This window comes from Meleagris gallopavo, chromosome 4 (assembly GCF_905368555.1).
Source record: "Meleagris gallopavo chromosome 4, MGAL_WU_HG_1.1, whole genome shotgun sequence".
NCBI lineage: Eukaryota > Metazoa > Chordata > Aves > Galliformes > Phasianidae > Meleagris > Meleagris gallopavo.
In genome coordinates, this window is record NC_139407.1 from 60,323,757 (window position 1) to 60,340,853 (window position 17,097).

The following is a 17,097-nucleotide window of genomic DNA, read 5'->3' on the forward strand; positions in this document are numbered from 1 at the left end:
TCTGGATCTTTTAATCACTTTATGTCTTTCCTTTGAAATGCCTAAACTATTTCTTTGAATGCAATTGCTAGAAGTGGGTATAATGTTCCACTAACAACTGCACTGAACCAAGCCCCGCCGCTAAATATATGGCTCTTGTATGGATCTTGTTAATGGATGAATCCTGTAACAGGATGTAATGGATCCTGTTACAGATCCTGAAATAGGCTCTAAACCCTAAGAGGTAGGTGCTGAAAGTTAAAAAGCTATGGCCCTTGAGTATTTTTATCCTCTCCCACATCTGTAATCTTAAATTAAATACGCCTGGTAAGGTGCTCTGATGCAAAAATCCATACAACTTCATTGAAAAAGTCAAGTATTTTAAATAAATTGTGTTGAAAACATTAAAAGAAAAACTGTCAGGTCAGCATTGTTGTTTGGACTCCCATGAAACATGACAAACTGCAAGTTCTTACCTGCAGCCATTTGTTTTGGGGACTGCAGGGTATTTTGATCAGCCTCTGGAGCATGAAGCTCTCTTCCACACCATCTGATCCTGATTCCTGCCTCTTTCACTCATCAGTGAAATAAAAGCAATGATAAGTCTTTAAGAATGTCAAAACTGAAAGAAGGACAATCACCATTTCACAGCTGATCTCCTTGGACTTGAATCCTGTGGCAAATTCGATTTCTTTAATGAAGAGGGGAAGACTGCATCAAACATCGAAATGTATTTTTTAGCACTAGAGAAGAAACATGAGAAATGCAGCTCCTCACAACATGCCATTTTTTCTCAAAACACCAAATCATTTTTCAAAAGCCTAAATGTTGGGTGTTTACAGTGACAAAACTGCTGTCAGTTGTTGGAGAGACAGAAGTCATATAGGCCTGATGCCTCTTTGTACAGAAGGGCGTTGTAAGGACATATAAGAGTAATATTAGGAAAAACAGTGAGAAGCACTTTTTGTAAAAGCCCCGTGGAAAGGTTGATTTATGCAGTCAATCCATAATCTTGATGGAGACCAAAGTGATTGTGCAATCAAAATGGTTTTAGATAGGATGAGAAAGGGAAGGTGAATCCTAATTTACTTGCAAAGTGCAAACCAAACACGTTGCTAGTGATTTTCTATCTCTTGCTTTATACTCCTGTGTCAGCCATGCACCAGAATACACAGCAAAATCAAGTCCTGGCTTGATTTGGGTCTCACAAGAAAGATGTAGCACATCATGCAAGACTTTTATAACACAGTGTATCAAAATGAATGGATTGAATTTTTGCCTCAACTATACTAACACTATACTAACAAAGGTGAAAGCATTCTATCTAGCACAGTTTTGTGGTTGGATTCTCTTATATGCTATAAAGTTACTTCCAGTATAGCTTTTGCTATATTTTATTGTTGACTGAGGAGAAAAGCATTCAGGAAAGCTGCATTTTGGCTTTACCCTGCCACTCTGTCTTTCTTCAATTTAGAGCTTGTCTTCAGCCCTTAAAGCTATTTCACTGAACTCAAACTTATTCTGTGCACTCTGCAAGCGAGAAAACACACCCTTGACACTGACCTTTTGATGACTGTATCCTCAGGAGAATGTTAGTTATTACTGCCTTCTTCTCCCTGACAGTGGAAGTCAGATATTCATGGTCCAGAAGTTCAAGAAACAGTCGCAGCTCTACTATTAACTCTTCCATGGCTGAAAGAGAATAAGAAAATTACTTTTTCTAAAATATCCCATTAGAAAAAAAAAGACAGAGTTAATACTCATTTTTTATATTCTATTATTTTTAGCAGTTCTTAAAAATATACAGTTTTTCCTGCTGGCAACAGACTGAGCACTACTGGCACATGTAGCAGTTACCTCAAAATAGATGCAGAAAAGACACACTTCTTCCACACAGCACATCATCAAGCCAGCCCTGGACAACAGTGCAGGAGTGGCATCCATCTGCTCTTCGAGCACTGTCACTCTGGTTCCTCACCTTTAAAAAGCAATTTCTAACTCCACAACAAAACTACAGCTTGATAAAACTTCCAGACAAATTCATATTCTACAAAATCTTTAGGGAAAACTTCTACTATCTTCACCATATTTATTCTATTTGCAATGGAAAAAAAGTTTCTTTTTACATTTATTACACTCTAATCATATGATTGCTATTCAGCAGATTTATGAGAAGTCTATGCTTCTGTGCTTCAATTCACTCATAACTGAGAGTCTCTGGTCCTTTCACTTAAGTGGATTGTCTACGTTTAGTTAGGAGTTTGTCTTGGATGGAATAGCTCACATTTTAATACTTTTTGTGTCTGATGACATTATCCTCATTAAAAGATGATGGGAAATATTAATTTCATTTCAGGGCCACACCTAGGATTAATCTCCGTTGTTGCTTCATTCTCAAGTGCCTCTACTTGAGTTTTTCTCTACTTACATGTTTTATGGTATTTTCAAGATCTAATCAGGTGACTGCTGGTAAGTCTCTTCAGACTTCTAAAAAGTCTACTATTTGCTGTTTATTCTCTTTCCTACTCTGTTCCCTACTCTTAAAACCTTCTCCGATATGGTTGTTTACCCAAGCAAACCTGGAACTTGTTTCTTCCACTTGTGATGTACAACTGGATGTTTAAACTATGTTTGGTCCAGTTGTACTTGTTTCACCTGATGCTTAAAAATGGGATTGTGCAGGGAAGCCTGAAGGTGTCAGCTACACTTCTGTGAGGGGCTGCTGCCCGTTCTTGTCATCCCATGAATGCAGATGGCACTTTTTATTTGTAGATGGTTGTACCTGCAAATATGATCAGGCCAGGCTGGCAAAACCAACACACTCATAGCAAACACCATAAGATACAGCAATACTAAGGCATGATAGTATTTCAACAAACAACTACAAAAAAAATCAATCACAAGAAGTCCACTTCAGCATATCATTTCTGAAAGACACCATCAATTTGCACATACATATCCATCCTGAACAAGTTTTCTCTTCACAAATATGTTCTGCTTAACTAAACACTATCACTACTACTATATAAACAAACAGTACGTGTTTTGATGAAGTATTTTTTCTCAAAGATTTTTACAAAGCCTCCCTCATCTCTCTCTCATGCTATACCAAAAGAGAGTATCCAAAATGACAGTAAGCATGCCTACATCACTTGAGAACATAGCACATGATACAGTGGCTACAGGTCTTTTTTAATTTTTTTTTAACCACCATATTTGAAGCTGGCTAGGAATCTGTCTGAAACCCAAAAGTTCTTCAGGACAACTGTATTACTTCCAGTTGTTCACATTATAGAAGAACAAACAGGTTTCTGAAGCAAAAAGGAAGAGATGTAGATGATGTAAAGAGATTATTTAAGTCAGACTTAGATCAGATTTGCAGAGCGATAAGAGATCACAAGATTTCGGGAAAACAAAGAAAATGAACCTACAACTTCAAAACAAAAAGAAACAAACAAAAAAAGCTGTGTTGTGCTTTAAATTTTATATTTTAGAAATAAGATGTGCATTCTATTATTGAGTTACAACACAAACTACTACACAAACATTCCAATTACAGTGTTCTTTTAAGTCTGCTTTGATTATAAGGTTTACTAATATTATTCTTAGGAGCATTATTTTCAATTATCATGGAATATACAAATCTTTCAATATTTACTTATTCATGATATGGCATGCATTTCAAAAGCAATCATTACCACAGAAAGTAGACACTCAATGTGAAATCTACCCAGAACACAGTATTAGAAATGTACATTTTTTGCCTAGTTTTACAGCCACATCAACTACTGTCAATACATACCAGCATATAGGCACTTAAAAAGGCATCAAGCACTGAAAATAGGGGACTGTCAATTTCATGTATTATTTCAACATTTATTTGAACTGGCAGCTTTTCTAGATTTTCTAAGACAAGAAACTGCAAATAAGCTGAATGGGATGTCTCCTTCTCCTCTCCCCCAGTGAATATAACGTACAAGAGTAATCCCATTTCTCTGGCTAGAACACTGGCTTCTTAAAAGGAAGAAAGAACACGAGGAGAGGAATTAAAATCAGTGTACAGTATGCCTAACTTTCTTAAGTTATTAAAAATGATAAGATTCTTGTGCTCTGTAGCTTATTACATAATATAAACAGATAGATGGCAAAATGAGAAATGAAAACAGACCAAGATGGAGTTATGAGGCAAAGATACAAGGAATCAACAGAAGAGGAAATAGGAAACTGCCACAGAAGAGACAACTGGGAGATGGCATTGGCCCATGTCTCTCCTGGTTATGAGGGTGGAATGGTTTTAAACTGAGACAGGGAAGGTTTAGGTCAGATATTAGGAGGAAGTTTTTCACACAGAGGCAGGTGACGCACTGGAACAGGTTGCACAAGCAGGCTGTGGATACCCCATCCCTGGAGGCATTCAAGGACAGGCTGGATGTGGTTCTGGGCAGCCTGGTCTGGTGGTTGGTGACCCTGCACATAGCAGGGGGGTTGAAACTCGATGATCTTTGAGGTCCTTTTCAATCTATCCATTCTATGATTCTATGATGATTAGGTGAACATGAAGCCCTCTCCTTCAAATCCAACCTTCTCTTCCTCCATGCCTTCAGAGGACATCTGCATTACATGCTGGTGACCACAGCTCACTATCATGACCTATCATGACCAAGCTAAGTTACTCAAAGCATTATAACTGAACCCAGCAGCAGTTAATAGCATCACAAACATCAAAGTGTTAAGGAACGAAGTTTTGAATTTCACTTTCTTGTGACTTTGAATTTCACTTTTTCATGCAGTAACATCAAACGTCCATAAAGAAAAAGAGGAAACATTGTTCCCATCTAGTAAGAAACACTTTTTCTACGTATTTTAAAAACATTAATTTGTAATGTTTTTGCTGCTTAAGCAGACAACAGAAATACTACCATGAATTGAATTTAGTCCATATATAATAAGGAACTGCAAGCTCTTAAGATAGCTACAAAAGTATTTGTATGTAGTTGGGAAAAAAAACATGTTTGCCTGTTTTCAATCCTTGGCTTGTTTTCTGGATTAAAGAATCTTCTTTTTCCTAGAAATGTAGCAATGTGCTCACAGAAAGTAATGTAATTAAATAATAGAAAATCCACATAACGCATATTTTCAGTAAGCAATCATTACTTCTGAAATGGAGACTACAAATGAGAGGGTGATGCAAGTCCCAAAGAAAAACATACGCCTCTAGTGAGAGATTACCCTTGGAAATCTGACATCACCACAAAATAAGAATAATAATCAGAAGGATCTCAAAAAGGGGCAAAATTCTTTGACAGTTCTGGCTGAAGTCTCATTGCCAGAGGAATTACTTCTAAGTGGCAGGTGGTGAAAGGCAGGGTGGAGCCCAGAGATGGTAATCACAACAGTAAACAGATTTTAGCTTGACTGGAGAGCAAAATCACATTCCATATTAAAAGATGAGGAGTTCATTCTATGCTCAATAGTAATCATAAACCCCCAAAGTGCCGCTACAATTAACATGTTCAAATAAAGAACAATGATACATCCTGAAGCGTTGCCAGGTCTGGATCTCAAGAGTTTTTAACTTTTTTTCAAATGATAGCACATAAACTATACAAGCAAGCCAGCAAAAGAATACACCAAGGTAAAAATAATCAGAGAGAGGCAATTGCATCACACTGCAGTTTTTGTTCCAAACCAAAACGAAAACCAACTGGAATAAGACAACATAATGATGTAATTATTTCAAGTCTACATTTATGGGCACTAGTCTATAACCATTTTTTAAAGAATAGACTTTTTTTACTTGAACTGATTAAAACACTGTTAGGAACAGTGCTATTTCATACACATGCTATCTAGGTTTCTCAAACCAGAAGAAAAGTCAAGGATGAGCTCTTAAAAAGAATGTTCAGGTTGTTTTTTGAAAACTGTTTCAATATCCTATCCACCAATAAATGTTGGAAAATCTGTTGACATTGTTTGCTTTCTTTTCTTCAAAAGATGACATTAGAATTCCCTTGGTCTACAGAGATTTCTTCATGCTTTTGGATCCACTTTTCTAAATATTATGAAGAATGCAGGTGGGTAATATTATAGAAAAATATATTTTCACTTGTGAAGCACTGTCTAGAGTCTTGCATATATTCTCCTCATGGCTTCACTCTTTTTTATGAGAAGAAAGAGGTGTTACTGTTCTGGGTTTCATAGCATTGCAATATGGATCACTAGATTAATACCAGAATATGCACAAGAAATGAATGTTAAATGAAATCAAAAGAAGTAATGTTTCTTTCACAAACAGATACTTATTATTCATTCTAACTGGTATGATGGAGCAGCCACAAGCTCCGCAGAACCCTTTACTGTATCCACCTACTGTAAGATAAAATGAACTTCTGGGGCATGAGACGCATACCATTTAAAAAATATACTGTTTGACATCTTCATTTATGACCTGGATGATGGCATCATCATCAAGGTCATGGACAACTGCAGACCTGGGTAATATATGATAAACTACAGGGTAGGGCTGTCATTGAAACTAACTTCAGTAGACTGGAAAAAAAATGCTAGAGAACACTTGTAATTGACCAATGGGATAGAATCAGCCCAAGCAACAGTTTGGGATGGCAGCCACCTGGCTGAAAAGCAGCTTTTAGAGATGTCTCTGTGGCTTCTGGTGGATGAGCAGAGCACTAGTCAGTGGTTTGCCAATGAAGCCAAGGGCCACATGCTGGGCTGTGTTAGCAAGAATAAAGCCAGCAGATGGAGAGGAGTGATCCTTCCCCTCTAAGCAACACTGGTGAGACCACATATGGAGGAGTGTGCCCATTTCTGGCCCCGCTGGTACAAAAGAGACATTGATAAAGCTTAGTGAGGGTTACTGAGGTGGCCAGGAGGCAAAGCCTATGACAGATGAAGAATTGACTGAATTCCTGGTAATGAACAAAGTCACAGAGACTTTATATATAATGATTATATTACATTAGCCCAAGACCACATCCAAGTCTGGATAGGATACAAAATGTGTATTAATCCCTGAGGCTTGTTATATCCTTACCATAAGACATTGCTTCCTGTAAAGGAAAGGATAATTACAGACAGATAAACCATTTATAGATAATTAATACAGTACTTGTGAAAAGGGAAATCTGGTTTCTTATATTCACTGTAAAATCCAAGACATTAGGATGATTTAGAGGATCCAACTTCTTTGCTTCAATATCAAAGAGAGAAAGCAAACAGATTCACTGAGATGATCTTAAACAGTCGGACAAAAAACACTATAGTGGCTGGTTTGCCTGGAGATAAGTTCCTCTTGCTATTGAGGGCATCCTTTCATTGCATCTCAACCCTCAGTTCCTGCTCCTCACAGTTGGCTTCTTTGTTAAAAACCAATTCCTTCTGAAAAGGGATCTCTGTGAGACAGAAATGGGGGGAGGAAGTGTGAGAAGATAGGACTTTTCACTAGGACAGTTTCTCCTGGTTGCAGAATCCCTTCTTTGCTGCTCTCTGGTAGTGTATGAGGTGTGATATGTTCTGTTAAGTACTCTAAAACCCTGCTCTATAAAGCAGAGATCATCATTTTGGCGGTGGATGGCACTGTAAGGAAGACATGGCAAAAGGGCATGGAAAAAGGTGAACCCTACATAGCAGATGAAGCCCTATAGATGAAGAATAAGCAAGAAGCAAGCAAAACAAACACAAGGATTGTCAAGGGGGCGTTTTAACAACAACAAAAATTACATTTGAGCCTCTCTAAAAACTCATACAGTGATCTTTTGTTTAAACTCTGGAGCTTTTCAGACTGTCACTCTTATTCCAGACAGCTTGGGGTAAGAGATGCAACGCACAGCCACTAAAAACTCCTCCTGTCTCATGCATATTTATGACCAACCTCAATGAGTGTCAAGGGATCACTTCAGCCACAACCCACACGTATTCCTTCCTTTCTTTCTTCCTTCTGTTTCAGTTTCCAAGGAATTGGCTTTTACAAAACCATCTTTCCGAAAAAGCTATCAGAGCTCCAAATGCTGCTGTTGCAGTACTTGGATGATAAAACAAGAGGTGGGAAAGCATTAAGGAATGTCTGGACAAGAAACAAGCTGCCAAAAATCCTACTCAAACAGCTAGAGTCATGCAATGAGTGACAGCAACACAGGAGTATAATCCATTAGCTGAGGTAGATGGATAAAGAGTTTATTTTTTAAAGTCCAGACCAGTGTTTAAGCACTGCCGCAGATTTCGGAGAGGAATGCCTGGCTTCTAAGCCAGTTCACAGACTCACAGGAAAACAGAAAGAATTCAGTATTACAGGCATTTACTTAAGTATTAATTATCCACATCGAATTCAAAGCATGTTAGGCCCAAAAAGAAAATGCTGACAATTAGCTACAGAAACTTACAGCAGACTTTAACAAGTTGCTTTCTCTAAAGGTATATTTTGCACACAAGGTTCCTTTTGTTGTCAAAATAAACTCTGTAAAGCAAAAGAGCATGGATTTTACTCCTCCTGCACGCTCAGCAGCCCAGGCAAGGGCCTCACCCTCCTATGTCAGTGCTCATGGTGAACATTTGATTTTAGTTTCCTTCTCAGACCCTCATTACCTGATGAGGGAAGAAAACTGAGATTTTTTTTTTTCCATTTAATCATCTGCAAATGTATCAGGCAACATCATCTCACCAGCACAAGGCATTCCAGGTCTTGCTTGCTGGCTCCTGCATTAGTTCAACTCCTACATCGCTCCAAACCACAAGAGATAAGCAACCACGACAGTTAAGACTTCAGCTGTGCACTGATCTGTCTGTAGGTTACAATTTCTTCCACAGTTATGGATATCAAATCTGGATTCTGCTGGATTGCTTATCCAGCAGAAATGTGAGACAGTAAATTAATGAAGTTCATGAAATAAAAAAAAGAAAGAAGAAAACAATAACAAAGAAATACAAAAATGGCAATGTTAGGTTGCAATTGCACAGTCGCATTTGTTATATCCTTTATTCATCAGGACAATTATTGTCATGCACGTCAAATGTCAAACCAAAAAACTGTTTGAAAAGTCTTGACTATGATTACGTCAGCCATACCTGCTGTACAATGCAAGAGTAGATTACAGTCCATAAATCTGCTTCTAGAGGCTGCCAGTTTGCAGCTAACTCAAAGCCAGAAATGAGATAATACTGTATTTTATAAGAATAGATCCAAAAATCCCCACTTTTGTATGTGCATAAGATAAAAAAAAATGAATACATTCTTTAGTCTGACAGAGAATGGAATGGTGCGAGCTGAGAAAATACTTCATGCGGGAAACCCCCCACGCTTCACCAGTGCCATGAGAAAATTCTGTCTCCTTCACTTCTGAATCTTACTCTTATTTTGGATAATTTAATTACGTGAGAGATAGATCACCATCAACAGAAAAAATATATATATTAGAGCTTGAGGTAGTTTTGAAATTCAAGACTCACAGGTGAAGAATCATGGGAAAAAAAAGAAATTTTAATTAAAAAAAAAAAAATGGGTAGAAGATTGCTGGGTCCTGCAGGTTTCCTAAGTCAATGTGTCGCACACAAGATGAAAGCATTACTTGCATACAGAATGAGAAGTCAATTAAATGATGGGAAAAAGCATAAGTGAAAAGCTAGTATTCCAAAAATCCATACACCTTTTCTATTTCTAGTTTCCTCTCTCCTCTAAGCCTTCAAGTTCAAGGTCAAGCCAAGTTCAGCCAACCAGACCTAAATTGTTCCTATCAGTTTCTTCACTCATTGCATGCCATACTTCACATCCAGTGAGACCAGTCCAACATTCCCCATGGAGCCCAATTGTGCTGACTGCCACCGTGAGTACTGGGAGCTTGGATTTGGTACTGGGAGCCTGGATTTGGTTTGGGTGTGTTGGGCTTGAGCAGAGACTGTGCTCCAAATGAGCAGATAAGCAGATCTGCAAATAAAGGCAGGTAAGTTTAGCAAGTATGTGAAAAACAAACAAACAAACTGTCATGGTTTCATGATTTTTCATTATCGGTATTCCACATCATAACATCATGCAATGTACTGGGGGTTTGACTGCTGATGCTCAAGTTCCGGGTGCCTGTCCAGCGGAGAAGAGCAGCTACGTTTCCCCAGGGGGCTTTGCGGTCAGCGAGGAGATATAACTCCCGGCAAGGTCACCTGATGCTCTCTTCTTTGCCTGCGCTGCTTCGCTTGCGCTTCTCTGCCTGCGCTGCTTCGCTTGCGCTTCTCTGCCTGCGCTTCTCGCCTGCGCTTCTCTGCCTGCGCTTCTCATCTCAGCGTTGTGGTAAGGCCGATCCACTATCGATTTCACATTCTCTCTCCTTATAAAATTCTGTTGATACCATATTTAGTAAATTACTTTGTTTTACCTCAGATTGTTGCCACTGTTTTCAATTATTTCGGGGTCCCTTATTTTCTTTTTTTTCCCGGGGGCGCGGATCCGCGGATCCCTCCGCCCTTCTAGTCACGGAACCGGGCCGAACCAGCCCGTAAACCGTTGACATTCTTGGTGGAGAATGCGGGCACCAGTTGCTTTTTAGCTTTTTGAACAAATCTCTCTCTCCGCTCTCAGACAGCTTCATTGGGAAAGTTTATCTGTTTCACCAGTACTGTCTGAAAGCGTGACCTTGAAAAGTCCAGGCGGACGGCCAATACTCTAGGATATTTGTAAACTTTGAGCCTTGCTATCTTGTTTCTGTAAAAGAAAAAAAAGAGAAAAAATGCTTTCTCTACTGAAACTGCCTTTTAAGGGGCTGCATGCCACTGTCTCTTCTTTCTTAATGCTAAAAACATACTGGGCCTTAATTAAGTTCACCACTTTGCTCTATGGAGCAATAGGTATATATAGCCAATTGAAAACATGGATGGAAATAACTATGTGGCATCTGCATATTATGTGGCATACCATTCCAGAGGGAGCTGCTAATTTTACAGGGTTGGGGATTTTTAAGCAGGTTTCCAGCCTCTCCTTTGAATTCTTTATGCGGATTTTCAATGCTCACCTGATCACGTTATTAATCTCCGTGAATGTACTGCTCACCATTTCACTTATTATTAGTATTTATTATATTTTGAGGAAGTCTGCCCCAAAACCAGTAAATACTGAGTGGCAGGGAATGTGGAGAGGCCTGGGTGAGACTTTAGAGAGATGGAAATCTTCGGTGTCATGGAACTTTACTCCAGAACACCTGAAAGACCCTGAAAATTTAAACAGATATTTGAGACAGGAATGTCGTGGCTCAGGAAGATCTGAGGAGGCCCAAATTGTTTGGGGCCTGGCTAATGCTTACCGGGCCTTATTCAATACTATCCTGGAGAGGGAGAGAGTTTGTGAAATTGAAAAGGAGAGTCTCAGGGAAACAGTGCAAAATGAGCGAGAGAGTCTCCTGGTCGAGAGAAACAGCCTCCAATATGAGAGAGATGCCCTCCGAATTGAGAGAGACTCCCTGCAATCCAAACTCAACAGTCTTCAATCTCAACAAGACACCCTCCAATCTGAGCTAGATACTCTCATAATCGAACGAGACAGGCTCCGAGCTGAACTGGAGGATGAGAGCATTGGAACTGACCAACCTGATCAACTACAGGAAGCACCACAATTGATGTCACTTGCCCCTGTAAGAGGACGGAAAATGAAACGAATCTCGACTCAGTTAGAAGAGAAGAAAGAAGAGGAGAGAGGTCCAGAGGAGTGGCTCCAAGATCCACAAGAAGCACCCCTAAGTCCAGGAGAGGGGCCCTCAGTAAGACCACGGTCACCGGCGCCAATGAGGGCAACAAGAAGTCCCGAAAGAGTAAGAGGTGAGCAAGATATCGTTACCATTGTTGATCGATCTCTGAAAATGAATGAAATTCGAAGTCTGAGAAAAGACTTTTCACGTCACCCAAATGAGCCTATTGCCACTTGGTTACTTCGATGTTGGGACAATGGGGCCAACAGTGTGTGGCTGGATAGTAGAGAAGCTCGCCAACTGGGTGGCGTTGCTAGGGACTCAGCCATTGACAGAGGTATTAGTACATGCCAGAACCAGGCCTTTACCCTCTGGAAGCGGATGTTGTTAGCTGTAAAAGAAAGATACCCCTTCAAAGATGATCTGATGCCTGAGAAAAAGAAATGGGCTGATATGGAAGAAGGCATCTGTTATTTAAGAGAATATGCTGTGGTGGAAATGCTACATAGCCCCGATTTCATTCCTGACGAGCCAGACCAAGAGCATGATCCCGAGAGAGTCAGGTGTACACCAAACATGTGGCGTACATTCACAAAGACCGCACCAGAAAGGTACGCCAGCACATTTGCAGCAATGTATGGCAGAGGGGAAAGAAGACCCCTTATAAGTGAATTGGTTAATAAACTTCAAGACTTTGAGTTACATTTAAGCCCTCTGCGAGCTTGTGTTTCAGCCATTACAAAGGTAGCTGAAAAGCTGGACAGAATGGAAAACAAACAAGAAGATATAATAGACAAACTATCAACCGTGCCTGAAGCTGATAAATCCATGGAGGTAACGGATACATCAAATGGGGACCAGAATCCCCAAAACAGCCTATTGGAGGGGCTGATCAACTTGATTTCCTCCCAGCCGGTGGCATCTAATGTCTCAGCTATCAAAAGAAGACGTTCTCCTGCTCGAGCAAGTGACAACAGTAAGACCACATCACGTTTTGCCTTGTGGCATTACCTACGTGACCATGGAGAAGATATGAAGGAGTGGCATAAACAACCTACTCCTGTACTTCAAGCACGGGTAAGAGAGTTACAAGACAAATCAACCACCAAGGTGAACTTCTCTAAAAAGGTGATTGCTCCAGTTGCTGCAGACAGTGAAGGTAACAAATAGAGGGGCCCTGCCCCCAGCCAGGGGGGGGAAAGGGATAATAGAGTTTATTGGACTGTGTGGATTAGATGGCCTGGCACATCAGAATCACGAAAATATAAGGCCCTGGTGGATACTGGTGCACAGTGCACTCTAATGCCCTCGAGTCACCAAGGGACAAAATCAATTTATATTCATGGGGTGACTGGAGGTTCCCAAGAGCTGACTATGTTGGAGGCCGAAATCAGCCTCACTGGTAAAGACTGGCAAAAACACCCTATTGTGACTGGCCCAGGGGCTCCATGCATACTTGGTATTGATTACCTCAGAAGGGGATATTTTAAGGATCCCAAAGGGTATCGATGGGCCTTTGGAATAGCTGCTGTAGACACAGAAGGTGTTAAGCAGTTGTCTATTTTGCCTGGCCTGTCAGAAGATCCATCTGCCGTGGGGTTGCTACGAGTGAAAGAGCAACAAGTACCGATTGCTACAAAAACGGTGCACAGACGGCAGTACCGCACCAACAGGGATTCCTTGCTCCCCATTCAGAAGCTGATTCACCAACTAGAGAATCAGGGAGTGATTAGCAAGACTCACTCACCTTTTAACAGCCCCATATGGCCAGTGCGTAAAGCCAGTGGAGAATGGAGGCTGACGGTGGACTACCGTGGCCTGAATGAAGTCACACCCCCATTGAGTGCTGCTGTGCCAGATATGTTAGAACTCCAATATGAATTGGAGTCAAAGGCAGCCAAATGGTACGCCACCATTGATATTGCTAACGCCTTTTTCTCCATTCCTTTGACCAAAGAATCTAGGCCACAGTTTGCTTTCACCTGGAGGGGCATTCAGTATACCTGGAATCGTTTGCCCCAGGGGTGGAAACATAGCCCAACCATTTGCCATGGGTTGATCCAAGCTGCACTGGAACAGGGAGGTGCTCCTGAGCACTTACAGTATATTGATGACATCATCGTGTGGGGCAACACAGCAAAGGAAGTTTTTGAGAAAGGAGAGCAAATAATCCAGATCCTTCTGCGTGCTGGTTTCGCTATTAAGCGAAGCAAAGTGAAAGGGCCTGCCCAGGAAATTCAGTTCCTAGGTATAAAGTGGCAAGATGGCCGTCGTCACATCCCAACAGATGTGATCAACAAAATCAGTGCCATGTCTCCACCCACTAATAAGAAAGAGACACAATCGTTCCTGGGTGTAGTGGGTTTTTGGAGAATGCATGTTCCAAACTACAGCCTCATTGTAAGCCCCCTTTATCAGGTGACACGGAAGAAGAATGATTTTATGTGGGGTCCTGAGCAGCAGCAGGCTTTTGAGCAGATTAAACAAGAGATAGCCCGTGCCGTGGCCCTGGGGCCAGTACGGATGGAACAGGATGCGAAGAACATCCTCTACACTGCTGCTGGAGAGAAAGGTCCCACTTGGAGTTTGTGGCAAAGAGCCTCAGGAGAGACCCGAGGCCGACCCCTGGGATTCTGGAGTCGGGCGTACAGAGGGTCTGAAGAGTGCTACACTCCAACTGAGAAGGAGATCTTAGCCGCGTATGAGGGGGTTCGGGCTGCTTCCGAAGTAATCGGTACAGAAACACAGCTCCTTCTGGCACCTCGACTGCCAGTGCTGAACTGGATGTTCAAGGGAAAGGGTCCCTCCACCCATCATGCTACTGATGCCACTTGGAGTAAGTGGATTGCGCTGATTACGCAGCGAGCGCGGATGGGGAATCTCAACCGTCCAGGAATCCTAGAGGTGATCATGGACTGGCCTGAAGGCAAAAAGTTTGGAACACCACCAGCAGAAGAGATATCACGTGCTAAAGAGGCCCCACCATATAATGAACTACCCGAAAATGAGAAGACATATGCCCTATTCACAGATGGATCGTGTTGTATTGTGGGGAAACACCGTAGATGGAAAGCCGCTGTGTGGAGCCCCACACGACAAGTTGCAGAGGCCACTGAAGGAAAAGGAGAATCGAGCCAATTTGCAGAGGTAAAGGCTGTCCAACTGGCCTTGGATGTTGCTGAACGGGAGAGGTGGCCAATGCTTTATGTTTACACTGACTCGTGGATGGTGGCAAATGCTCTATGGGGGTGGTTACAGCAGTGGGAGCAAAACAACTGGCAAAGAAAGGGTAAACCTATTTGGGCTGCTGACCTGTGGAAAGATATTGCTGCCCGAATAAAGAATATGGTTATAAAGGTGCGTCACGTAGATGCCCATGTGCCCAAGAATAGGGCTACTGAAGAGCAGCAAAATAACCATCAGGTAGACAGAGCTGCCAGAATTGAGGTGGCCCAAATAGATCTGGACTGGCAGAACAAGGGTGAATTATTTCTAGCCCGATGGGCCCATGAGACCTCAGGCCATCAAGGGAGAGATGCGACATATAAGTGGGCTAGAGACCGAGGGGTGGATTTAACTATGGATGCTATTGCGCAAATCATTCACGACTGTGACACGTGTGCCACAATTAAACAAGCCAAGAGAATGAAACCTCTCTGGGAGGAAGGGCGATGGCAAAAGTACAAATATGGGGAGGCATGGCAGGTTGATTATATCACCTTGCCACGATCTCGTAATGGTAAGCGTTATGTGCTCACCATGGTGGAGGCAACAACTGGGTGGCTTGAAACCTATGCAGTACCCCACGCTACCGCCCGAAATACCATACTAGGTCTTGAGACACAAGTCCTGTGGCGACATGGTACCCCAGAAAGAATTGAGTCAGATAATGGGACTCATTTTAAAAATTCTCTTGTAGGTACCTGGGCTAAAGGTCATGGTATTCAGTGGATTTACCATATTCCCTACCATGCACCGGCCTCAGGTAAGATTGAACGATACAATGGGTTGTTAAAAACTATGCTGAAAGCAATGGGAGGCGGTACATTTAAGCACTGGGAGAAGCATTTGGCAGAAGCCACCTGGTTAGTCAATACCAGAGGATCTATCAATCGTGGTGGTCCAACCCAGTCCAGCTCCCTACATACCGTAGAGGGAGATAAAGTCCCTGTTGTACATGTAAAGAATATGTTGGGAAAGGCAGTTTGGGTTATTCCAGCCTCTGAGAAGGACAAACCTCTTCGTGGAACTGTTTTTGCCCAGGGACCTGGGTCCACTTGGTGGGTGATGCAGGAAAACGGGGATGTTCAATGTGTACCGCAAGGGAACTTGATGTTGAGGGAGTGCAGTCAGTAATTCCTAGTGCGTGTGTTTATATTTTGTTTGTCTATATTAAGCATGATGTAGTGATGTGGAATAAGGGGTGGAATGTCATGGTTTCATGATTTTTCATTATCGGTATTCCACATCATAACATCATGCAATGTACTGGGGGTTTGACTGCTGATGCTCAAGTTCCGGGTGCCTGTCCAGCGGAGAAGAGCAGCTACGTTTCCCCAGGGGGCTTTGCGGTCAGCGAGGAGATATAACTCCCGGCAAGGTCACCTGATGCTCTCTTCTTTGCCTGCGCTGCTTCGCTTGCGCTTCTCTGCCTGCGCTGCTTCGCTTGCGCTTCTCTGCCTGCGCTTCTCGCCTGCGCTTCTCTGCCTGCGCTTCTCATCTCAGCGTTGTGGTAAGGCCGATCCACTATCAATTTCACATTCTCTCTCCTTATAAAATTCTGTTGATACCATATTTAGTAAATTACTTTGTTTTACCTCAGATTGTTGCCACTGTTTTCAATTATTTCGGGGTCCCTTATTTTCTTTTTTTTCCCGGGGGCGCGGATCCGCGGATCCCTCCGCCCTTCTAGTCACGGAACCGGGCCGAACCAGCCCGTAAACCGTTGACACAAACAAACCTACGAGAATGTAGTTCCAAAAAACTAAGTTATGATACACTCCGTTAGAGAAGAAAATTAGAAGTCAGAAAAGTGCATTTTTAAATAATGGCTAAAAAAGAGGTTCTAAAGAATGCCCCTGTGACAAGCTGGCTCAATAAGTCAGCAGAAATTTTGCCATTTGAGCTAAGGATTGTGCTAGAATTCGAAATGCTATTTTATCACAAACACATACAGCCAGCTTTGAAAATGTACAGGAACACTTCCTCTATTAAACAGTCTAAGACAATGCCTGAGGTGATTATGACAGTTTTAAAGAAAAGCAGCTGTATGCATGCAAGGTTCACTTCCTAGACAAAAACTGACAAACCTTGACAAACAGTATTATTGTGACAGTGCCTGAAGCACATGAGGGCATGCTGCATGGAAAGGATCACAAATGCACTGAAATAATTTGTATGAATGGATTTAGAGCCTACAGCTCTGACATGAGCATTA

The 17,097-nt window shown here is 41.7% G+C and overlaps 1 protein-coding gene across 12 annotated transcripts in view; it reads right to left on the bottom strand.

Moving 5' to 3' along the window:
- AFAP1 (actin filament associated protein 1) overlaps positions 1–17,097 on the bottom strand; it is a 114,976-nt gene that overhangs the window by 58,347 nt on the left and 39,532 nt on the right. For all 12 annotated transcript variants that reach the window (XR_014883230.1, XR_014883229.1, XR_014883232.1 and 9 more), the window contains one exon: positions 1,543–1,671. Coding sequence is in view for 8 of the 12 variants with exons in the window: in XM_085223532.1 (XP_085079658.1) it covers positions 1,543–1,669 (127 nt within the window). In the remaining 4 variants the exon portion in view is untranslated. Of the gene's footprint in view, positions 1–1,542; positions 1,672–17,097 lie in introns of those variants that run through there.